General features: G+C 42.2%; 1 protein-coding gene across 2 annotated transcripts in view; it reads left to right on the top strand.

Moving 5' to 3' along the window:
• The window catches only part of WRNIP1 (WRN helicase interacting protein 1), a 164,876-nt gene that overhangs the window by 72,524 nt on the left and 66,090 nt on the right, over positions 1-26,262 (top strand). For both annotated transcript variants that reach the window (XM_068236808.1, XM_068236809.1), the window contains exon 4: positions 6,318-6,523. In XM_068236808.1, the coding sequence (XP_068092909.1) occupies positions 6,318-6,523 (206 nt within the window). The remainder of the gene's footprint in view (positions 1-6,317; positions 6,524-26,262) is intronic.

Here is a 26,262-nt window from a genome sequence, read left to right as displayed (position 1 = left end):
CTCTTCCCACAACACCTTGCCCCACAGCAAACTTTTTTCCAGTTCTAATCCTTTATACCTCTTGTCACAGGTTTGATACACTCCTGGAGATGGTAAGAAATGACCTCAGGAAGAAGGATACCCGTTTTCAGAAGGCTGTCACACCAGAGGAACAGCTAATGATCACTCTTAATGTTAGTAACAACAACTCCAACATTTTTTTTAAAACCAAAATGAAAAGTTTTATTACAAAACCGATCAACAATTTGTAAAATAAATAAGAAAGCTTCCAACATGGAAGTGAACACAACAGTCTTCCAACGTCGAAGATAGAGAAAAAAATTAAATTTGTAAAAAACAGTACATAAAATGTGGGCGTCGCCTTCTAAACCTGACCCACAGGGACGGCAACATTCCATGCTAAGGCCAAAAGGTTCTGAAGGCCACGTCCAAGAGGAGGCCCAAGTAGTGCTAGAATTTAAAGTTCAACAGAAACATACTGGGTGCGGGTACAATGGGGCACAGAGCCCAACTAGTGCAAAAAAGGACACTATAGTGCATGGGTGAGGGTAGAATGTGGGCGCAGAGTCCCTTTGGCGTCGTCTTTTAAACCTGACCCACAGGAACGGCAACATGCAATGCCAAGGCCAAAGGAACCAGGCTGGTAGCCGGGTTGGGCCGAGCCATGACGTGTTGCGGTTCCTAGGTAACAGGTTCTGAAGGCCACGTCCAAAGGGAGGGCTTGAGAAGCACAACTTTCTTTTTCAATTGTACATTACAATTTTGGGTCTGACCCTGATCCATGAAAAAGGTTTGGTGTAGATGGTTGGTCAGGAGTGTCTGGGGTACTAACAGTTGAACTGCTAGAACCTGTTCCTACCTGGGTGTACCTTTGGTCCTCAAATGCACTCCCTCTGTACCCTTGGTAGGTTTGGGAAGGGGATTGCCAGATTGTAGGTGGTCTAAACACTGCTGGTTGGGCCTGAAACCGGTGGTTCCATGTGTGATTTGCCAGCCTCTAGAAGGCTGTAGTAGCATGACAGCATACTGCCACTTGGGACTTTGTCCACCAAGGGAAGAAAGGACATGAGGGTGTGGTAGGCTGGGTGCCCTTGATGTCGCATGAGTTCTGCACTATGGCTTTGCATTTGATGTATCTGCCGCTGCATTTGCGCTACTTGGTTGTGGTGCTGCTGTGGGATTTGGTCAAACTGTGCACGATATTCATCATGCTGTGCACGATATTCTTCATGCAGCAGTTTTACTTTATCCTGGTAGTGCCTGTGCAGCACGTCTAGCTCTTTTTGAAGTGACTCGACATGGAGCCGATAGCCCTCTATCAGGTTGCTTCTGTTTCTATCCTGCATCTGCCTGGTAATGATGGATTCTTGGCTTCTGAGGATTCCAAGTAGGCCTGACACTGCACCCGACATCTCTGCCTCAGTCTCCCTTCTTGTGGGTACAGGAGCAGCTCTCCGTCTCCTTGGAGCTGGAGGGGTTTCTGCCTCTGAGGTTTGGACTCTACGGGGCTGGGCAGCACTAGTGGCCGGTGCCTGTGTGTGTCCTGGACAGTGTCGGTTGGGGTAGGATCAGGGCCAGGGTCTTGAGGAGGGAGGGTCAAGTCCTCAGTATCGGACCGCCTGGAGTCCACGGAAACCTGCCTACTGGCAGGTGGAGGCGGCAAATATTCCCTGTCCAGCACAGGGTCATCATCCATGTTATCAAAAATATCTTCATCACTGTCACCAATACCAAAGACCTCCCAATCCGTTTCGAGGTCCTCATCCTCCTGAAAATTATCTTCAGTCCTGTAAATAATGCAAAGGAAAATGTTACCATAATGTACTGTGTGTTGTTGTTGTTGTTATCACATACTGTGTTTTTACCAATGGTAAAAGTAGTTAAACTTACTCTCTAGCCTCCACAGAAGTTCTCAAGAACGCCAGTTGACTTGCGTAACAATAGGGTGTTCTTTTGGAGGATCCACTTCCACTCCTTTGTTCTTTGTGCTGAATTCTCAGTTCCTTGACATAGGCGTCGCGTACACTGCGCCATCGGGTCTTGTATTTTTCAACTGCAAAAAACAAAAAATAACTTTATTATTTCTCTCTTAGGTTAATGGCAACTGGGCAATCCTATGCATCGCTACACATAACCTTCAGAATTGGGAAGAGTGCGGTGGCAGGCATCATAGTGAGGACCTCCAAAATTATCTAGAGAAGGCTGAGGGCCACATATATGCCTGTACCACACACCAGAAAATGGGAGGAGATCTCAGACCGCTTCTGGACAGAGTGTCGGTTTCCGAATTGTGTAGGTTCGATCGACGGAAAGCACATCAGGATCCAGAAACCGTTGAGGAGTGGCAGCCATTACTTCAACTACAAAAAGTACTTTAGTATTGTCCTAATGGCAGTGGCTGATGCGGACTACAAATTTGTATACGTAGACGTGGTGTCATACGGGAGTGCTAATGACTCCGGCATATTTCAAACCGCCACACTGTACAACCGGCTGGAGCAAAACCAACTGCACCTACCCGCTGACAAACCTTGGCCTGGGAGAAGGACACCCGCCTACCCCTTTGTCTTTGTGGGAGATGAGGCTTTTTCCCTGTCTACCCACGTTATGCGGCCATACCCTGACAGGGGCCTAGACCGGAAACAGACAATTTTTAACGCATGGCTCAGCCGAGCTCGCCGAATGGTGGAGTGTACCTTTGGAATCCTGGCGAACAAGTGGAGGATGTTCCACACACCGCTGCTACTGAAGCCGAACAACGCTGTCCAAGTTGTCAAAGCAGCATGCATCCTCCACAATTTTGTGCGCCAGGAGGAAGTGGACATTCCCAACCTTCCAGAGGTACTCCCACTTTGGCCGATGTGGAGGTATACGCAAAGGCCAAGAGTAGTCGCCCCTCGAAACGGACAGTGTGGCTGACTATTTTATGACGCCTGAAGGACAAGCATAAAATTTTGTTCATTGGTTATTTGGCTCATTAGTTTATATTGTTAATTGTTTTATTTTGTTCATTTTTAATAACAAAAAATGTACGTTTGTGAATTGTTTGACTGAACGTAATGTCGGTTGTGGGTACACAGAGCATGCGTGTCTGAGCCGCAGGCAAGCAGTCTTGCGCCTGTGGCCCAGACACACGTGGTTAGGACACGGGTAGTGGGTGGGACACGGGTACACAGAGCATGTTGTCTGAGCCGCAGGCAAACAGTTGTGCGCCTGCGGCCCAGACACGTGGTTGGGACAAGGCCTGCGTGCTACATATTTACTATGTAAATGCTATGCTTGGTCTTAAACATGCTTACTGCTGGAATGTAAGTTGACTGTAATAATGTCGTAAAATGTTGAAAAAAATTTTGAGCATGTAAACTATATTTACAACTGGTTTCTTTAAAAAGGGCTCATTACCTATTATTATATTTTTTTCAATTATTTGCATTGAGAGACCGTGTTATAAGATAAGGTTTCAAGAGTCTCTGAGTTTTTCAGATCAGATGTAACACTAAGGGAGTGATTCTCATAGGCTATCCTATAACAACTTGTTTCCACTAGGACTGAATTCATCTGTTTTCTGGAAAGCATAATCTCATTTTGCTTGATAGCAATGTATTTTCCACGTGTCATTTCCACTAAATCTGAATTTACACATTCTTGAAAAAACTGAAGATTTTTTTTACAGACATTTTATCCATTTTTAATCTAAATGATTGTCAATATGCTAAACGCGTATAAAGATTTGTAGAAACTGTGTAAAAATTTGCATGCAAACATTGATATTCTAGTGGAAACCGAGCCTAATTGTACATATAAACTGCACTTTCAGTATTCAAGCGTTTTTGCTATGAGTGCACTTATACTGTTATATAGTAATGTTATTTTTAGCCTGTTGAGAGTGCTCTTGCAGTTTTGAATAGCTGGATGCTGAACAGCTTTGGTAAAACATAAGAATTCATGAAGATGTACAGTAGATTTTGACTGTACAGGTTGACATAGATCGATCAGGACTATATCTGCATAATCTCGCTTCCACTTCTAATACAGTTTAATCTCGTTATAGTAAACTCTGATATAGTAAAACTTTGGGTGTAGTAGACTAAATTACCAGGTCCCAAGCACAAGTATAAGTATTATAAGTAATGCCTGGTATAGTAAACTTGGATATAATTGAACTTCTTTTATAGTAAACCTGTGTTTTTTTTTTTTTTTTTTGCCCCTGCTGTATTCTGTATCCAGCTATAGTGGAAAGTGGGTGAGCTCATGTATCATATGTCAGTCGGGGACCCATGAGCCGTGGTCAGTGGGTGGGCTGGTAGCCACTTGTTGCTTGCTTGCTATCTGCACATCACTTAAGGCCTTTGTGACCTCAAAAGCATCAGCTGGTGAGACCTATGCTTCCTTTGTAAGCTACTGCCTGATTACAGAGGGAATTGCCTATCATTTATTTGCTTGTGCAATGCTGCTGACTGCACAGAAATGTGGAAAGAGGAGCAGACTATAAGCAATGTACCTGCATTAACTGGTGAAACCTGTGCTTCCTGTGCAAGCTGTTGCATGATTATTGCACACAAATGACTGCATATTGCGCACTGTGCATTTTGATCTAGCTTAGGCACTGTCTGTGCTCACTTGCTGAAGCATTGAAATTAAAAAATGACTTCTAATTAATGACTAGATTAAAGTACAGTACTATCGTATGCTTTATGTGCTTGAATAGGACAATTTCTGAAATAGTAAACTACTTTGCCTGGTCCCTTGGAGTTTAATATAGAAGGGATTCTAGTGTATAACATGAAATAAAAATGAGAAACCTTTACTTTTCTCCTAAGATCAGTGACAGCTAGTACATATATTCCTGGAGTGTGTTAGATTTGCCACAACAGGATATGTAAGAGTATCGATAAAATCTTTTACCCATATTTGACTATAACCATTTTTGGGATAGGATTTCATTGCATTCTGTCAATGGAATGACGCATGCTAGACACTTTTCATTCCCTTGCTATTCCCTGTGTTGTGGTTAAGAGAGAACATTTCTGCATCACATATCCTTTCCTAAGCTATTGCCATTTCCCAATATTGGGATAGTATGTACATGATAGCAGACCCTGCCACCTGGTACTAGCAGTCACTCTAGATTAAGCACTTGAAATCTGGGATTCCTTTTGTGTCACGTGTCACTTGTTAATGGTGTTTAGGAAAAAAACCAGACACATCTATTGAAAGATTACAGTTCATCATTGAACCTGCCCATCAGAGTTGTCTTGCCTTATACTTAGTTAGAAAAGATGGAAATGCTACAGACAATTACATCTTTATAGTTTGTGGATGGTTTCTTTTTTTTGTGTGTGCATTTATTATGTACAAATTGCTGATGTATTCCAAGTCAGTCAGGGAAAACAGAAATTATACAAATGATTAATGCTTTCAGTGAATGAATAGATGTTTCAGTAATATATATCATTCTTTTCCTTTCATATGTTTCATTGAAAAATGTAAGGGAAGTCTTTGAATTTAGTGCAAATTATAAAAACAACTAGCAGATGCAAATAACATCTCAAATACAATATTAAAGTAGTAACACAGGTGGGGGTGACTACAGAGCCTTCGGACTCCTTCCATGAGGCTTCGAACAAAAATCACTATGACGGGTTTAAGTATAATAACCATTTCCCAGCGAATGGGTTACCTGTTCAATTGCCAAATCTATGTTGGTTTACCCTTAAGGTCCACTTTAAATTTAAATGTGGTAAAGTCTGCAAGCTGCTTGTTGTCTTCAGAGACCCTACCAATCGCCGTACTAAGAACACTTCAATATTCGACTTGCTCATTAGTCCAATATTCTCCAGGAAGCACCCATGGCTGTGCATGATCTGAGCATGTGCACATTGTGAATCATGCATGCCCAGTTAAAAGATGTGCCCATGAATGAATTAAATAATTATTTGGGGTGTTTTTAAATAAATTAATTACTGAGCAAGGCTAGAGTGAGTGTGTGTTAGTATTATTTTTTTTTTTTTTTAACAATACACATATATTGCACATATTATGTACACTAAACCATATGCAACCAAACACTCCAAACAAGACGTGAAATGTATGAGACATAAAGCATCATATGATAAATGTGTCAGTATAGTTTAAATATCTCTTCTAACCGTTTATAATCAAAAAAGTTACAAGAATGCGTATGCAACACATAGACTTATCCTTAGTGAGCTGAGTGGGAAGGCCAATATTATTTTATTTTTACACCTAACTGCAGATCTTGAAGTTAAGGAGTATGGTTTAGTAATTATCACTCTTCTGTTTTTGTTTTCTTTCAGACCCTCAATGTTTATAGAGATGAAAGCTCTAACAACTTTAGCACATCTCTGTGATGGCGATGCTAGAACTGGACTAAATGGCCTGCAAATGTCAATTCAAGGAATACTTGCAGCAGGCGAGAACCCAGAGCAGCGTAGGATGGTTATAAAGGAGGAGCACATAAAGGAAGGCTTGCAGCGCTCCCATATTCTCTATGACCGAGCTGGTAAGCAAAAGCAACTTTTCTTAATAAGGCTGTGTTAGAGATTAAGCATGTTCTGGTGTTACTAAATGAATGTCAGAAGCTTGAAAAGTAAGAAGAGCTGGCCATGCCTTTATCCTGAATAGCCACATCTGTGTTTCAGCTTATACATGATGGGAAATGTTTTTGAGCTATTAACAGTTCATGTCAATGACTTTTCTGCTGCATGACACGGAGTAAAAAGGTCTGGACATTATTTTGATTCTTTAGTTATTAGAGTTGCTTGTAGTGCTTTGAATTTGTCAAGATTATTAAATAATTTTTTGCTCTGCATTGAGATACTTAAAGATAATCTACAGTTTACAATACTTTTTGAGTACTAAAACTTTTTTTTTTTTTTTTTTTAAGAAAACCTGAACTGAAAATTAAAAGTCAAAATAAACATACACAAGTCATACTTACCTCCTGTGTAGTCTACTACTCAATCTCTTTCTCCTCTGCTGTGTTGTTTGTCCACTGTGATAAAGGGAATTCTCCGTCCTCCATTTTGAAAATGGCTATTACCCCATAACAGCTTCCTGGTCAGCACACTGTTAAACTGTAACATCGTCCACTTGAGCCATAGGGAAACATGGACACAAGTTCTCCTCTCAGCTGTAACTGACAGCAACTGATATATAACTGACAGCAACTGATATATTTCAGTTCTGACAAAATGCTGTCAGAACTGGAAGGGATCATTGTCAGAAGCAAATGGTGAGCTTCTGAGAGGAACTGATGGCAAGGTAACTATGTAATGTTCATTTGAAGTTACCTTATGTGTTTATTTTAAATAATTTTACTCAGTACAGGTTCTCTTTAAATTATAAATCAGTGTTTAAATACATATTACCTATGAATATTTTGGATGTACCACGGAAAAGCTAGCAGGCAGAAGCACAGGCACTCTGGACTGAAAACTGAGTTATTCCCTGATGAGTTATTACCTAAGCGCATTTATAAAAATCTGACCAGTAGCAACAAAAGTAACATTGCAAAAGATTGGGTATTAAATATTTTTAACAAATAAAGAAGTTTAAAGGTGTATAAATATATCTAAATGTATGACTATTCCAAAAATTAAAACAGAAACCCAACAGTCACACCACAATGTGTAATGATCAAAAAGTCCTTTATTATAACTACACGGGACACTTAAAACATGTTTTAAAATTGAGTGGAGGGGAGGCGGAGTTGGGAAACCCATCTAATATCACAATAGAGGATGCTGTATATATATATATATATATATATATATATATATATATATATATATATATATATATATATATATATATATTAGAAAATAAGGGGTAGGATATCTGCTCGTGCGGACAGCAACTGAGCATTCCCAACCCCACCGGACCTGGCTGGATCCAGTACTTAGAGAGTAGTCCTTGGGAAAGACTCCCTTAAGCTCCTGGTTGGTCTGCTGAGCTCTCAAGGGCTTTCTGCAGTGGCATAGCTGCAGAGCCATGGGACTCAGTGCAAATTTTACACTGTTCTCCCATAACTGTATGTGTAATAATCACTTGATAAAGACAACCAAACTCAGCTCTTCAAGGGAAACCACACTGCGAGAGGTGTAAGAAGTGGGAAAGGAATGGTATGTTAATGTTTTCTACTCCTCAAAACACATATAGAGGTGATTATTACAAGTACAGCACCCAATAAAGAACTAATGTAGTGAATGGAAGAGTTTCCAGAGGTGTCAAACACCATAGTAAAAAATGAGGTGGCACACCACGGGCTACTTGCAGTATTAACTGTAAAAGTGACAGAAAGCACGTCCTCTTGGACCTTCCTTAGGTGCATATCTGAGGAAGGTTCAAGAGGGTGGCAACAGCTGACCCTGACTTCTGTTGCAGTCGCAACCTCTGTGCTCTCTGTTGCAGGCCGGGCTGCATTCTGTGGACCACGGGCCCCATTCCTGGCCTCCCCTTTCCCCCTCCCTCGCTGCAGAATTGGGAGCTGGGGTTAAAACTCACCCATTTGCCTCTTCCTGTGTCACTCCATGGCTACAGGGATTCACGTGACATGCGTCACATGACACCCAGCATATCCCACGCTGGCAGCCGGCGTGTAATATGCTGCCATGTCCTAACAGCGTGACATGTAATGCCCTGTTGCCATGAAGACGCAGTGCAGGAAGCGGCGAATAGGTGAGTTTTAACCCCCACTAATCACCCCGTTACAGACTCTGCAGGGAGGGAGGGGGAAAGAGAGGAATCCGGCCACCTGTCGATGGGCTGGAGCAACAGCGCTGCTCTATTGCTAAGCCTCAGGCTTGCAGCCTGGCAGAAGAAAGGTGTTATACGAGTGTTGGCTTGTTTTTTTTTTTTTTTTTTATTCACAGTTTTTCTACTTTTTCATCTGTGTAGGTACTTTAGCTGCAAAAGTCTGAAACAAATCCTGTGTGGGTGTGTGTGTATGGATGTACTGCTGCAGTGAAAGGGATTTCTGGGTTACATTCTCACCCACATAAGTTTTTCTTCTGATCAACACAAGAAGCTTAAAATATTATGTTTGCCTCTTGCACACTTGCTAGTATTTCAAAAGCATTTCCAAGGACACTTTACCGCGAAGTGGGTTTATTAAATTACATAACATAGCTTTGCCTTAACGGACCTTGGGTTTCAACACTTCCGGTCATGATCTGTTATTTTATAAATGTGAACTGCTTCTTCAATAAGGAAATTATAACTAAGACCTGTGGAGGGTGATACAGAATAAGGGCAGTATAGAAGACCTAATTGTATTAATATCTATATGTAAAGCAGCACACAATTAACATCTAATTGTTAAAATACAACAATACTGTCATACACATATGTAGGGAGTTTAACATAAAAATATTGGATTACCACTGATCCGGAAGTTTGTTACCATAGGTCTCCACGTTAGGGATGTATATCATTACAATTTAGATTCATGATTCTCACGGCCAACCTGGCAAACAGATTTTAAATAAAAACCTCAATATATGTTGGACATTGCAGTTACTTAAAGTGTACCCTAGAGGGTACTTGCCTCAGGAGGGGGAAGCCTCGGGATCCTAAAGAGGCTTTCCTCATCCTCTTCACCAGAGGGGATCCAGTGCTAGCTCCACCCAATTTTCCCTTGTTGCCGCTTAATGGGAGCCTTACATAGTTACATAGTTATTTTGGTTGAAAAAAGACATACGTCCATCGAGTTCAACCAGTACAAAGTACAACTCCAGCCTGCTCCCTCACATATCACTGTTGATCCAGAGGAAGGCGAAAAAACCCTTACAAGGCATGGTCCAATTAGCCCCTAAAGGGAAAAATTCCTTCCCGACTCCAGATGGCAATCAGATAAAATCCCTGGATCAACATCATTAGGCATTACCTAGTAATTGTAGCCATGGATGTCTTTCAACGCAAGGAAAGCATCTAAGCCCCCTTTAAATGCAGGTATAGAGTTTGCCATAACGACTTCCTGTGGCAATGCATTCCACATCTTAATCACTCTTACTGTAAAGAACCCTTTCCTAAATAAATGGCTAAAACGTTTTTCCTCCATGCGCAGATCATGTCCTCTAGTCCTTAGAGAAGGCCTAGGGACAAAAAGCTCATCCGCCAAGCTATTATATTGCCCTCTGATGTATTTATACATGTTAATTAGATCCCCTCTAAGGCGTCTTTTCTCTAGACTAAATAAACCCAGTTTATCTAACCTTTCTTGATAAGTGAGACCTTCCATCCCGCATATCAATTTTGTTGCTCGTCTCTGCACCTGCTCTAAAACTGCAATATCTTTTTTGTAATGTGGTGCCCAGAACTGAATTCCATATTCCAGATGTGGCCTTACTAGAGAGTTAAACAGGGGCAATATTATGCTAGCATCTCGAGTTTTTATTTCCCTCTTTAACCACCTTAGCGGTATGGACGAGCTCAGCTCGTCCATTACCGCCAGAGGGTGCCGCTCAGGCCCTGCTGGGCCGATTTTGATGAAATAAAAAGCAGCACACGCAGCCGGCACTTTGCCAGCCGCGTGTGCTGCCCGATCGCCGCCGCTCTGCGGCGATCCGCCGCGAGCAGCGGGGAAAGAGGGTCCCCCCAACCGCCTGAGCCCTGCGCAGCCGGAACAAATAGTTCCGGCCAGCGCTAAGGGCTGGATCGGAGGCGGCTGACGTCAGGACGTCGGCTGACGTCCATGACGTCACTCCGCTCGTCGCCATGGCGACAGGAGAAGCCAAACACGGAAGGCTGCTCATTGCGGCCTTCCGTGTTACTTTTGGCCGCCGGAGGCGATCAGAAGAACGCCTCCAGAGCGCCATCTAGTGGGCTTTCATGCAGCCAAAAACCCTCATGCAGCCGCCCTGGCGATCTTAATAGAACGCCAGGGTGGTTAATGCATCCCAAAATTTTGTTAGCTTTAGCTACAGCGGCTTGGCATTGAGTACGATTATTTAACTTGTTGTCAATGAGTACTCCTAAGTCCTTCTCCAAGTTTGAAGTCCCCAACTGTATCCCATTTATTTTGTATGGTGCCAGACCATTAGTACATCCAAAATGCATGACTTTACATTTGTCAACATTGAATTTCATCTGCCATGTATGTGCCCATATAGCCATCCTATCCAGATCCTGTTGCAATATGACACTATCTTCCTGAGAGTTGATGATTCTGCACAATTTTGTATCATCTGCAAAAATAGCAACATTGCTCACTACTGCATCTACTAGGTCATTAATAAATAAATTGAAGAGCACTGGACCCAGAACAGACCCCTGTGGGACCCCACTGCTAACAGTCTCCCATTTTGAGTACGATCCATTGACCACAACTCTTTGTTTTCTGTCCATTAGCCAGTTGCCTATCCATGAACACAGACTCTTCCCCAGTCCTTGCATCCTCAACTTTTGCACCAGACTTTTGTGGGGAACAGTGTCGAAGGCCTTTGCAAAGTCCAAGTATATCACATCTACAGCATTCCCAATATCCATATTAGCATTCACTACCTCATAAAAGCTGAGCATGTTAGTCAAACAGGACCTGTCTTTAGTAAACCCATGTTGATGCTGAGAAATAAGATTATTTTCTACTATGAAGTCATGTATAGTATCTCTTAGTAACCCCTCAAATAGTTTGCATACAACTGATGTTAAGCTTACAGGTCTATAATTTCCTGGATCTGATTTTTTGCCCTTCTTAAATAATGGGAAAACGTGGGCTGTACGCCAATCCACTGGGACTCTGCCAGTTGCAAGAGAGTCACAAAAGATAAGATAAAGGGGTTTATCTATAACTGAACTTAATTCCCTTAGGACCCGAGGATGCATGCCATCCGGGCCAGGTGCCTTGTCTATTTTTAATTTATTTAGTCTTGCCTTCACTTCTTCCTGCATTAAGTATTTAATATTACAGTTAGAAGATTGAGACTCTTCCGCCTCTGTAGTTTGCAACAGTGCTGTTTCTTTTGTGAAGACAGAAGCAAAGAAAGCATTTAATAACTCTGCCTTACCTTGGTCGTCCACCATTGAGTTCCCACCCTCATCCTTCAGGAGTCCTATACAGTCAACCTTTCTTTTTTTAGAGTTAATGTACTTGTAAAACTTTTTTGGGTTAGATTTGATATCCTTAGCGATTTTTTTTCAGCTTCAATCTTTGCCTGCCTAATTTCTTTTTTACAATTTTTATTGCACTCCTTATAATTGCTTAGTGCAGCCTCGGTCCCCTCCTGTTTTAAGAGCTTATAGGCATTCTTTTTACTCTTCATTTTATCTTTAACCTTTCTATTCATCCATAGAGGCCTTTTTTATTCCTAGATATTTTGTTTCCATATGGGATATACATACTACAATATTGATTGAGTATAAGTTTAAAAGCTTGCCATTTCCCTTCAGTGTCTTCCCCTTGTAGTACATTATCCCAGTTCACCAAACTTAGTGCCTGTCTAATTTGATTGAACTTTGCTTTTCTAAAATTCATAGTTTTAGTGGTCCCGCTGCCCCGTGGCCTATCAGTCACCAGATCAAACGTCATCATGTTGTGATCACTATTTCCCAAGTGTTCTTGAACCTGCACATTTGATACATTATCTGGTCTATTAGAAATGATCAGATCCAGTAACGCATTCCCCCTAGTTGGTTCAGTTACCATTTGAGTCAAGTAATTGTCCTGTAGTGCTGCCAGAAATCTGCTGCTTTTACCAGAATGGGTAGCCTCAATACTCCAGTCAATGTCTGGAAAGTTGAAGTCGCCCATAATTATGACCTCATTTTTACTTGCAGCTTTTTCAATCTGCTGTAGTAATCCCAGTTCTGCAGCTTCATTAATAAGAGGTGGCCTGTAGCATACCCCAATAAGCAATTGGCAACTTTTATTTCCACCATGAATATTTACCCAAACGGACTCCACATCTTCGCAATCTTCCTCCATCTCATCGTTGAGGACAGCTGTAAGAGAATTCTTAACAAAGAGACAAACCCCTTCACCTTTTTTCCCTGTTCTATCCCTCCTAAACACATTGTATCCTTTTAAATTAGCTATCCAGTCATGGCTTTCATCCATCCATGTCTCGGTTATTCCCACAATGTCATAGCCTTTGTCATTCAGAATGAACTCTAGTTCGTCTATTTTATTTGCAAGGCTCCGAGCATTGGTTACCATGCACTTTATATTTTTACCACCACATTTACCAATTTTGTTTACATGAAATGGGCTACTTGAATTTTTACCAACCTCCATAATCTTTACACTGTCCCCACCCCCCCCTCTCCACCCTCCATAATGATAGGTTCCCACTGTCTTTTTACCTCATCTTGTCTACGTATTGATACTTTATCCTCCCGCCTCCCCCCAGATCCTAGTTTAAAATCTCCTCCAACCATTTAGCCATCTTCTCCCCAAATGCAGCTGCACCCTCCCCATTAAGGTCCAGCCCATCCCTGCTGTAGAACCTGTAGCCGACTGCAAAGTCTGCCCAGTTCTCCAGGAACCCAAACCCTTCCTTCCTACACCAATTTCTCAGCCACTTATTTAACTCCCTAAGCTTCCTCTGTCTCTCAGATGTAGCACGTGGCACTGGCAGTATTTCAGAAAACACCACCTTGGAGGTCCTTGCTTTAAGTTTATCTCCAAGTACCTGAAAATCATTTTTGAGGACCTTCCATCTCCCACTAACTTTGTCATTGGTGCCAATGTGTACCATGACAGCCGGGTCTTCCCCAGCCCCACCCAGTAATCTGTCAATTCTTTCCGCTACATGCCGAACCCGAGCAGCCGGGAGGCAACAGACTGTACGGCATTCACGGTTTCTTCGACAGATTACCCTATCTGTGCGCCTAATAATTGAATCCCCTACCACCAGTACCTGTCTAGCCTTAGCTGCACTCCTATTCCCTTTCTCGTTACAGCAGTCTGCCCCTTGGTTGCTAAGGAGCACATCCTGCTGCAACATTGCTACTCCTGAATCATCCTCCCCAATATTACGCAAACAAGCATACTTATTAGTGAGGGACAACTCGGGACTAGCCTCCCTGTCACTTTTTTCCCTACCCCTTCTAACTGTGACCCAACTAGCGGCTGCCTCTGCTTCTTGGTCCGGCTGTACTCCACCCTCCTCATCTTCAACGGTTCCATCCAGTGTCTGGATCGTGAGATCCAAGCTCTTCTCCATGTTGTGTATGCGTCTCAGTGTTGCGAGATGCTTATTTAGCTCTGCGACTTCCGCCTCTAACTGAGCAACACGCACAGATGCGCAGATGCAGTATCAGCTTCCTGTCGGGCTCTGGCAGAAATGGCCAAGCTCGATTGAATCCGCTCGTGCCTGCACATTATAGTAAACCTGATCCGACCTATTTCCGTCGGAGCCCGAGCGGAGAGCCACTACAGCGTCTGCAGACAAAGGTAAATATTGTCTCTCTGATGTCAGGCTACCAGCACTGGATCGGGCTGGTATAGGGAGACGGTGGAAGCCTCATTGGAATTCTAATGAGTCTTCCCCCTCCCAAGCTAACTACCCGCCACTTTTTTTCCACATAGGTTTACTTTAAATCTGTATGTTTCCTGCTTGCCTAATTGCATCTCATTTGTGACTGCAAAGGGTTTAATACTGATATTTGCTTGATTTGACTGCCCTACCCACACCCCCATTGACCTGCCTTTATCTATTTAGGATCTTTGCAGAGGTGTGCACATTTCTGTTTGTGAGTACCCTGTAGTAATGACGGTCTATCATGCAAGGAATTCCCAATGTCTGGTCTTCTAAACAGGGACATTAAACCTATTTTTTAAGTTTGACTAATAATGGCCCTTATACACAAGCCAAGACCAAGCTCTGATACAGAGTGCCTAAACAGAACTTTGTAAAATGTCAGTGCATGTATTCTTTTAGTGACACTAATATTTTACCAATATGTTAGTAGACTATGAACACATGATTCTGTTACTCAGTAGTATAGTGTTTACCGGTCCTTTAGTCCTACCAAGTTTTCCTGTTGTGCCACACAAGACAGCAAATAACCTAAACGAAACTCTAACTGGACTTATGTGAAGTCAGTAGAAAACATGTACTGTTGGGGAAATGTTTGCATAGTTTCCATAACCGTTGTCTGTAGAGCACCTGAAAGACATGAATAAAAATGCTATGAGCTATAATTAAGTGTTCGAAACATGTCAGCTGAGTGACTTTTTTGTATTTTCTATAGATACGTCCTAAATAAAAACAGCTTTTTATCCGGACAAGTGCGGACCTTCCTTCCTTGTTCGTTTTGGGCTTGCTGACCCGGCCGAGCACTGTCTGGAGGCTGAGTGGGGTGTAGGGGTATTCACCACAATCTACCTGAATGAAAATGCTGTTGGAAATGACAGAACCAAAACCTTTGTACCATAGATTAAAAAAACAATAATCACACATTCAGTGACTAAACAAATCTCTACTGCAAGGAAAATACCTTATGTTTCACATTTTTGTTTCCACAAAATAATTTTTATTACTTTCAAAAGAAAATTAACAGCCAATAACATATTGGTAATACAACCTATTACAGGAAAAATAACATGGAGCGGTAGGTACAATACTGGTGGCGACCCAAGGTGGTACTAGAGGAAAACACATAAATATTGAGCGGATGTTGGTAGCAACGAGGCAACATATACCAACATCCTACATGGTCCAGTTGTAAGATAAAGTCAACAATATTACAACGATCCATCACGCAGTATCGATGGATCAACCGATCAGGACTGCTTGCACCTGAGGGTCAGGGTGATAAGGGCGGGAGAAGGGAAGGGGGTGGGGCTGGAGGGAAGGGAAAGAGGAGGGGGAGAAGACATCAAATACAAACAAGAGAGAGAAAGGAAAAGGAGAGGTAAGAGGAAAGAAGTAGGAAAGATAGAGAAGGACGTAGCCGGTCTGTCTTTGTTTAGTGTTAAGAGGTACAGGATGCGTAAAGGTCACTATACTTCAGTGAGATATTGAGGTAACCAGTGTGAATAGTTGAAGGAAGTAGGGCGTCAAAAGCTTTTCAAATTTTAAGAGTATCATCAAGGATCTCTTTCATTCTATCAAAACAGAGGGCATGGCTTAAGTTGGTTTTATGTTTCACATTTTTGGATGAAAGCGCTGCAAGGCCTTTTCTCTCTAAGAGGAATAGATGGAGGAGAATATTAAGCATGTTGTTATGGTGTGGATGTGTCAGTAACCTAAACATTACACAGTACAGCACAGGGGTGTGGGCTTTTCTGGAATGCGGTCAGAGATGTGCTCGTTTAGACATTGGCATTTTGGGGTAGCCTGGAACACAGTGCAGTATAATCAGAGGGTTATTGTGGACCAGGCTGGCATGGTAGCCTCTGAACTCTGGCCGAACATTGCAACCCCCCAGGCCCCAATCCATAAACGTATTTAAACTTTACTGTATTTACGTATTTAAACTTTAAACTTACTGTACATCATTTTATTTATGTATTGTATTTATAAAGCGCCATTGTATTACACAGCGCTGGATGCTATGGTGTTACTCTTTCTTTGTGGTCCCTTTTTTGTTTTGTTTTGTTTGGAGCACTAAGTTGGAGGGCTTTTTAGAGTACTGTATTCTTTGGACTAGAAGACTTACTTTTTCTCCTTCAAAAGTGGGGGAAAAAGTCATTGCGTCTTACAGTTCAAATGAAGGTGGTTCTTGACTTGTAAATGCTTGCCATTACGAAACCTCCAACCCGCCGAAATGTCAGGGACTCTCGGCGAGGACACGGGGGCACAGAGGGGCATAGAGGACACAAGGAGGACAGAGGCAGACACATGGGGGACACAAGGGGGAAAGAGCACGACACAGGGAGACACAAGAGGTACAAGGGGGCATGAGGTACAAAGTGGGCATAATCCACAAGATGCCCCTTCACCGTGGATGCACCAGGTTTAGTATATATATATATATATATATATATATATATATATATATATATATATATATATATATATATATATATATATATATATATATATATATATATATAATTTTTTTTTTTTTTTTTTTTTTTTTTCCCCCCCCCCTTGTTTTGTCTTCTAAACCTAGGTGCGTCTTCTAGTCCGAAAAATACGATACCTTTGTTTCTGGTCACCTGCATACTCCATATTAAAGTGGACAATGCAGCTCATGTCCCAACTGAGAAAATAAAAGAAAGATTAACAAACTACAGTGCAATTTTTTTTAAATTCATGTCTAAAGCTTATCTGCCAAATATATATCGACACCATATTTGGTTCAGATAAAATGACACGAATGAAAGATTTAGCAAATTCAGTGAAATATGAAATGTGTACTATATTTGACTTGTTAACAGCAGTTAGCAAGAAGTGTGTCTCCTGCTTCTTATGTGTCACTTGTATCCCAGATCTTCCTCTTTCAACAAGGAAAGTACGGTATACACTCAGATGACAGAGAGGAACAAGATTAATCGGAGGCTGAGCTTGGGAAGGAGGGCAACACCCCTCTTAAAATTCAGAGGAAGATAGTGGTAAAGCCTTTTAATAACTGTTTAGTTCAGGAAAACTAGATAGGCTGTAAAGGAACATTTTAAGCTAAACCTTATTTTGGGGAGCTCCTAGCTGTTATGTAATTTATTTATTTTTACACAATTGAGTTCTTTTGCTGCCCACCTGATAAATATTAATAATCTATATTTATGGGGCATGTCTAAATTATTGTAGTCCTTATGGAAAATTGATAGGATCAATCTCCTCAACAGGATCTAAAGTAAGTCTGTTGACATATAAGCCATATATTAATATATCCGCTCAATAAATGGCTATATTGAGTCCAAATGAAGTTATATTTACATAAGATCCAACCACTGAATTTTAATTTTTGACTTTAGATGCACTTTTGTTTTCAAAACCTCTTTATTAAAGATAATATAAGTAGTGCACATTAGTTAAGCGTCCAACATACTTTAGATGCACTTTAAAATACATAAATCAGAACTAGTGGAACAAAGTAAAAGTGGACCTCTATGCTTAAAATCAACTATATAAACTATTAAGCCTTGCAAAGTTAGGAAAAGTAACATTTAAATGAAATATAGTACCCATCTGTGTAGTTCCAGAAATAAGGCTAAAAAAAGACTCATTTTCAGTAGCTGACATTTTTCAGAAGAACAGATGATGGCAGAGTACATTATACTGTAACATCAGCTCAGCCCAGATCATCCCTCCTATTTGTGTGCATTGGGCGAGAAAGTGGGAAGGGGCTGGCATGTAAAGGGAACCAGAGGTGAGAGACATATGAAGGCTGACCTGTTTACTTCCTTTTAAACAATGCACATTGCCTGGCTGGCGTGCTGATCCTCTGCCTCTCATACTTTTAGCCATAGACCCAGAAAAAGCATGCAGATCAGATGTTTCTGACAAGATTAGTTGCATGCTTGTTTCAGATTTGTGATTCAGACACTACTGATCAGAAAGACCTGCAGGACTGGCAGGCAACTGGTATTGTTTAACCTCCCTGGCGTTCTGGACGAGCTAGGCTCGTCCAGAAACGCCGGAGGTCGCCGATCAGGCCCGCTGGGCCGTTTTGAATATTTTTTTTTCAAACACGCAGCAAGCACTTTGCTTGCTGCGTGTTGTGCCTGATCGCCGCCGCCCGCCGCAGATCCGCCGCTACTCGCCGCGATGCAGCCTCCCTCCCCCCCCAGACCCCGTGCGCTGCCTGGCCAATCAGTGCCAGGCAGCGCTGAGGGGTGGATCGGGACTGTCACGACGGTCGTCACCATGGCGACGGGGGAAGCCCTCCTGGAAATCCCGTTCAGAACGGGATTTCCGGACGGGCCATTGCGCCGGTGGCAATCGGAGGGGTGGGAGGGACGCCGCAGGGAGGGGGTATTCATGTAGCTAGCGCTAGGCTAGCTACGCGATACATTTTTTTAAAAAATTGCAAAAAACGTTCCCAGGGCCGCGGGAATCAGAACGCCAGGCAGGTTAAAAAAAAATATGGCAGCTATATATCTCTCATCTTGTTTTTTTTTTTTTTAATTCTTACTGTCCCAAGATTTGTTACGCCTTGTTAGAAAATAAAACACCATGATATTTTTCTGTCAGAGGAGGGGGTTCAGCTCTGCTCTGCGCAGGACTCTGTAATTTAGTTTTTTTTTTAGTTTTTAAGTTTTTTCGGTAAGCCAAACCTAAATGGTGTACACCTGCCCACCAAACAGTACTGACCCTACACTCACAAATGACTGGTAGTACAGTGAGGTGGTGAACACTCCTTCATACACACATTTCTTTCTTTCATTTACATGTTTTACCTGTGCTTCATCAGAAGTAATATATACTGTGATAAATAGTAAAAAAGAAAGAAAACCTACACCCAACAAATCAAAAAACCACTAGCATATCAGCTCCTGTTAGAGCTGTGTGCCGCTTGAAAAACCAACCTTATATGCTGCGTACATTCCCTTTCAAAAACCATAGGGTTCCACCCCTCTGATGTGTCCATACATAATGCACCCCTTCATTAGTATATAAGTATGCCCCTACTAGGGCTTCTCATAATCCCCATAGATAATGCTGTGGTATCATCAAACACCCTCACCTATGTATATGGCATGGAATACATGTATTATGACAGAAGGACCTGAAGGTCCTTGTGTGCATCTATCTATAGGGCATGGAAATCATGTGTTATGGCAGAAGGGCAGTGATGTCGTCAGGGAAGTTAATGGGCGGTGCATGATGACATCACTAGGGAGGGGGTAGGTTGCCTAGATACCCCCAAGCGTACCAGCCCAGATGTAAACATAGCTACTAATGCCAAGCTAACTAGTGATGCACTAAAGTGCATCACTTATTGGTGGTGAAGTTAGGGGGGAGGGGACGTAAATAAAGGCAAACCCCAATATGACTGTATTGTTCGGGGAGCCGTTAGGTGTATCACCAGGGCTGCTAGCATAGTACCTTACGGCAGTAGCAGGAGGGTGAAACTTCGCTTGGTGTCCAATTGGATGCAAAATATGTGTAACCTCTGGCACAGGGTTTACGGTACTTGTGTATTATCCCGTCTAGCAGAACGGACTCGGCAGTTAGACAGGCTGGAAAAGTGTGCACTGTGCTTCTTGAGCAGCTGATTCACCACAGATCAGCTGCTCCGTTCCGTTCAGCTTTCCTCACTGCGCAGTGTTGTAGCCTGTCCCGAAGTTACAGCACTTGTCTGTGTAAGATGTGAGTAGAGGGGCTGTACAGCACACTGAATGCCGTGACCTCCGCTCCATAGACAGCATCCGCTGATGCCCGCTTAGGTAAGCTCTCCCCTGGTGGTCTGTGATTAGGGGCGAGACCCTTTTATAGACAAGCTGTATGATAGCAGGCAGATTGCTGCAGGGCACAGCGCTGTACATAGCAGGGGGTGTGAGGTGGATCACCTTGTGCTGGTGCTCAGCAAGTCCTCTTCCCTGTAATGTGATTCGGCAGAGTTGGTATGCCGCTAGAATCACTTGTAATTCCCCTCCTCCAGGCTGGAAGTCTTCATGCCATTTCATTATTGCTCTCTATTGTTCTGCGGTCTGATCGCTGACGGAAAAGCCAACACGCGCAGTGAGGAAAGCTGTGTGGAACGGGGCAGCTGATCTGTGGTGAATCAGCTGGGCAAGAAGCACAATGCACACTTTTCCAGCCTGTCTAACTGCCGAGCCCGTTCTGCTAGACGGGATAATACACAAGCACCGGGTTTACTTGACGGTGGGCTGTCCAGTGGGGTTGTCTAGAAATCTATTTATACTGTATATAAAATCAGATTTGTGTGTGTGCCATCACTCAAACACCTTGACTGATTTTCAACAAAACTACTACCTGTGAAAATATGTTCGGGGGGGGGGGGGGGGGGAGTGTTTCACGCACACCTGGGTGGAATCACAAACTCCCCATCAGATTTTACCCATTGATGTAAATGAGAAGAGTTAGTAGGCTGCCATTCTCACAGTAATAGAGCCAGGGTCCCCAAATTACTGCTTACTAATGTAAAAAGCGGTCTGAATGGATAAGTGATTAATAGGTTATAAATAGACCATTTTAGTGGAACGAGCTGTATTTACTATAATATCATTAGTCCTTGGTGTCAACCCTGGCTGAGCCAAGTGTGAATTCACTATTTAGATAATTTATCTGTCTGCACTGCTGTGAAGAGAAAATGTTATGCTAAAAGCCTTCCTTATTGCAGAATATATTGCCATACATTTTTTGGCGGAACTTTATGTGGAGTTTGTGACACTTTATTATTGGCTGCTCTTCTAATGTATCACAACATACAACACATGTTTTTACTGTACAGTGGCAGCTTTTGGACCTTAAATGTACATCTATCACAACATGTCAGAGAAGCTTACAGCACTGATTCTGTTTCAGACAGGCTGCAGAACACTTTATGCAGAAATGTTCTGTCATCTCTCAAATGGCAGAGCAGCTGAAAAAGACATCTTGTGTATTTCAGTATTTGTTCAGTTAGGAGGGAGCTGTTTTCTAACCGTCCCTTTTTACATGGTCGTGTAGTCAAATGTTATTTACTTTTCAAAATTTGTTTTCACGTAGCCACATTGCTTTAAGTGGGAATAGTGGATAGCACTCTTGCCTTGCAACACTTGGTCCCTGGTTCAAATCCCTGCTAGGGCACTATCTGCAAGGCGTTTGTATGTTCTCCCTATCTCTGCATGGGTTTCCACTGGGTTTGCCAGTTTCCTTCTATATCCCAAAAGCATACAAATAGGTTAATTGGCTTGCCCCTAAAGGTGGTCCTAAATTACAATGGACGTGTCTATAGTAGGGATTAGATGGCAAGCCCCTTTGTGGGACAGTTAGGCTTTGCCACTGAACTGCTCATTTGTCAAGCAGTTCGGTGTTCTGTCTGTGGCCCACAACTGCCATACAGGTATAATTAAAATGCAGGTGAATTGGTGGCGTTACCGTGCAGTGGAAAAAAAAATCTTATTTTGCATCTGAGCAGAGCAACCGCCATGCTCAGATGCAAGCACCCGGCTGGTGGACATGAGCAGCTGGTGGTGAATTTACTACCTGTGAGATCCTAGTGGAAAAGAGGCCTTAGTGACAAGACTGGTATATACTCTGTAAACCACATTGGAAGATGTACACTTCAAAATACTATGTTCTTTTTCATAGCATGGACATGTTTGTGTGTGGTTGCTACCTTGCATTTAGAGGATTTTTTGTGTTTGTGTTGAATCCTACTTTAAGTTTTCTCTTTTTCACAATGACTTCTTGTGGAAGTAGTGGTACAAATCCTGGCTGCGGCCTTGAACTAGCTTAGCATTACGCACTGCATTGAAACCACAGCAGCTTATTGCGTTGTGGCAGAGGGTTAAGGTAAAAAGAAAAAAAGCTAGAGAGTCTTTCAACCCCGTAACTAGATTAAACTAAATGGCACCTTTCCTGAAAGTGGTGGTTCACATTTGTATGTATAAACTATAACAAAATTCAAATTTTCTCTATGCTAAATAGGTTTAGTTGTATGATATTTTACTGTCATTCATAGCTTATACTTTCTGCAATACATTCTGCAATACTAAATAGTGTTTATATTTACCCAATTTATGTGACAGAACACCTTACTTTGCCTGTAATAATATGGTCTGCTATAACTGCTTGGCGTTCCCAGGACCTTCACTCAGAATATATTCCATTTCTCGATCTTCAATGTTCTGGTTTCTATCTTCATGTTTCTGGTAGATACCAGCTAAGCAAGTTCATACTTTTTCTTCTTGGCACTTGTAGCCATAAATCTGCCTGTTAACACCCTTCATTGTGCGTATGCGACATCAGCGTGATGGGATGTTACAGGCTTTGTGGAAACAATTTACACCTGCTGGGAAGCAGCTTCCTAGTTCCCACTACACCGTGAGGTTAAAATAAAACATTTCTTTACAGTGGTCCATCAAACACAGAACTGTCCATCATGATACTTGTTTTGTAAATGAATACATTTCTAAATATTCATGGAAAAAATTATCTTTCCAATACAATACAACTTTTTATTTCCTCTATCGATTTAATTGATAAAACCTCCCATACATGATTATATGTTAATGGATTACATGCCCAATCCTGTAAATGCTTTGAATTAAATACAATTTTTTTAAAAAACCAGAGTCCCTTCTATCAGTTTTGGATTACTGTGCAAAAAGTGGTTCAATTAATTTTCATGAAAATGTTGCTTGCAGCTTACTAAAATCTGTCAAGCAAGGGTCTAGTGTCCATTTTGAGTATAATAAAAGTTTCAAAACAAAATCCTGTCAAAAAATGTAATTAAAATTTCTAAAATAAACTTTTTAATCACAAATAGAAACATCTTCCTCAAATTTGGATGAAGAAATAAATCTACAGATGCAGAAATAAATACCGTACAGTGTTTACCTAAAACATCTTTTGTGTGTGGTACAACTAAGGGCCAGTTCACACGCACACTTGCACGTCATTTACTGCCGTTTATGCAAAAGCAGCATTTTGATCTTTATTTTTTTCCACTGTCTAGAAGCAGCAGGGACTGGTTGTTCTGGGGTCCATTAGCGCCACACTCCTGTGTCCCCCTGCGGAAGGAAAAAGAATCGCCGCTAAAAGTCGAGAAATGATTGAGACATCCGCCTGAACCAGCCCTAAAGGTCCATACACACATAGGTCTGAACTCTGAGTGGTGCACCATGACTGCCATGGCGGGGGTGGTCATTATGGTCAGACCAGCGTGACTACATCAGACGCACAACGGTTGCATGAAGATCCAGGGTATTAGATTTTTTGCAATGCCCGAGCACAGCACAACAGCATTGTTCTCGCTGCTCCCACCACCAGAAACTACTCCATTACACACACTCAGCATTTCTCTGCCCCCCCCCCCGCCTAGCATAAGACGCATGTTGTGCAAAGGCTGATGACACTTCTGTTCAGTTTTGTTAGTGCACTGTCGCCTTTGGCTGATGACACCTTTGTTGCGATGCACGGGGGGTGAAGGGACGACAAGCGTGAAGGGACGACAAGCGCATCTGACTTGGCGGCTTCCAGTGGGTGGGGAGGTGCCTAGAACAATGCTGTTGGGTCCGACATGCCAGATCCTTAGGGACCGTTATTGGGCCACTGTGTACACACTCTGGTCTGCTGCACAACTCTTAGCCATGGTGGTCGTTCTAGTACGTCACGACCGAGTTCAGACAAGTGTGGCAATAAGTGTCATTCTCTGTACAATATACAATATGGTATTAAATTACAGAAGCTTTCTGTAATGCTTCTGTAATTTTTTTGTAATACTGTAATATATGCCTACTGCCAGTAGGTGATGCACATACACCATTATAATTGGTTCCGGGCCAGTTTTCAGTGTGGACGAAGCTAACTCATCTATACTGTTTGCAGGAAGTTTTTTTAACAACGAGTCAACCTTGTCCTTACCACCAGGGAGGCTACGCACAGGGGTGAGCCTCACATTGAGCATTACAAAGTTGGAGAGGTGGCATTCCAATCAATGAGATTTCTGCCGTAAACTGCAGTAGAGTGTTGTACCGTGTTAGCCATAAGTAAAAGCAAAAAGTTTTAAATCCGGATGATATTTATTGGCCAACCTAAGAGGAAAAGAGTAAGCTTTTGACTGTGCAGCCTGCAAACAGGATTGAAATCTGAAGGATGCACAGCAGAAAGTTTACTTTCATTCTTTTCAGTTAGCCAAAAATTATATCATCTTAATTCAAAACTTTGTTCTGTAAACTGATCCAGGGCACTGATTGATACTAGGGAGATCTTGTAAAAGTTGGTGTGTGTGTGTACATTGAATCTTGTAGGGTGTGCGAACTCCTGTGTCATATTTTGTGAAGTGGTATGTTGGGAATACACAATGAGTTTTTTCGACAGATTTACAGTCCGATCGATTTTCTGATTGATCCATTTTCCAATCGTTTTTTGTGAACGATTTCTATTCACTTCTATAAAAAAATCATTCAGAAAAACAATCAAAATCAGACCTGTCGGAAATTATCTATCAAGCCATCTATCTGGCAAAAAAGAAACCTCCTGGTGTATTCCCAGCATTAGATCTTTAAGTTTGTATCCCTAATACTAGCATACAACACCATGAAATGTCCTGGTACTTTACTGATGGGGATTAAGGTGACATGTAGAGTGCGCTCTACTGTTTAAACTTCCCCCGTACAGGAAGTTCAGTGAAACCTGCCGGACTCTGAGCCCAGCGCGGAGAAGAGGATGGCGGAGAGAGCGGGGACTCGCGCCGGCCGGTTCAGGTAATGTATGGGGGCAGCGGCAGCTTCACAGATTGTGATCGGTGTCATGCTGAAATCGATTCACAATCTGTTTGCAGTAAAGGCAGCCATACAATCCCTCTCTGATCAGATTCGATCAGAGAGGGATCTATCTGTTGGTCGATCTGATGGCAAATCGACCAGTGTATGGCCACCTTTAAAAAATAATTCAATCAATATTATTGTTTGCAAATTTGCTAGATTACCATCAGTTCATCAGTTCATTATGTGTGAAAAATGCCTAGCAAAAATCAGTAACCCTTCGCACACTCGCATGCAAATGTTCAAACAAATGCATTCATAGATTCGCTCATCCAGGCACCACTGTTATCCCTACAGCTAAGTTGCTAAGTTTAAAGCCGGTGTTAGTTCACAGAAGAATGCATTCTTTTGCTTAGTCACTTACACTGTGCAGAAGTACCCAGGTAAACGTAGGTGTTCTAACTCTGGCCCTGTAACATGTATAGTGCAGACATGCAAACATTCTGGCCATACCCCCTTCAGCACCTCCCTTTCCTTAACAACTTATTTAATGTCCTAACTAGTGGTGATGTGCCTGGTTATATGTTTTTTTTTCTTGTTACTGTGGCCAGGGTTTTAATTCATTGCACTCCCTCCTTCCCCTGTTTGTGTTTTTTTGTCAGCATGCACACAGCTTATGCTGGTGTATGTGCATGGTGCACATGGATACATTACGTTAGCTCCCATGTGCGATTGCTATGATGCGCTATCTGTCCCAGGAGAGGACGTCAGGATGTGTGCTCCTAATCCCTAGATAGGTTTGATGCAATGAATGTTTGCATGTCTGCACTATGCATGTTATAGGGCCAGAGTCAGAACACCTAGATAACAGTGGTGCCTGGATGAGTGAATCTGTGAATGCATTTGTTTGAACACTTGCATGCGAGTGTGCGAAGGGTTACTGATTTTTGCCAATTTTCTGGCCACACCCCCTTCAG

This window comes from Hyperolius riggenbachi, chromosome 5 (assembly GCF_040937935.1).
Source record: "Hyperolius riggenbachi isolate aHypRig1 chromosome 5, aHypRig1.pri, whole genome shotgun sequence".
NCBI classification, from domain to species: Eukaryota; Metazoa; Chordata; class Amphibia; order Anura; family Hyperoliidae; genus Hyperolius; species Hyperolius riggenbachi.
The sequence above is the reverse complement of the archived record's forward strand: the minus strand, read 5'-3'. Positions and strand labels throughout refer to the sequence as shown.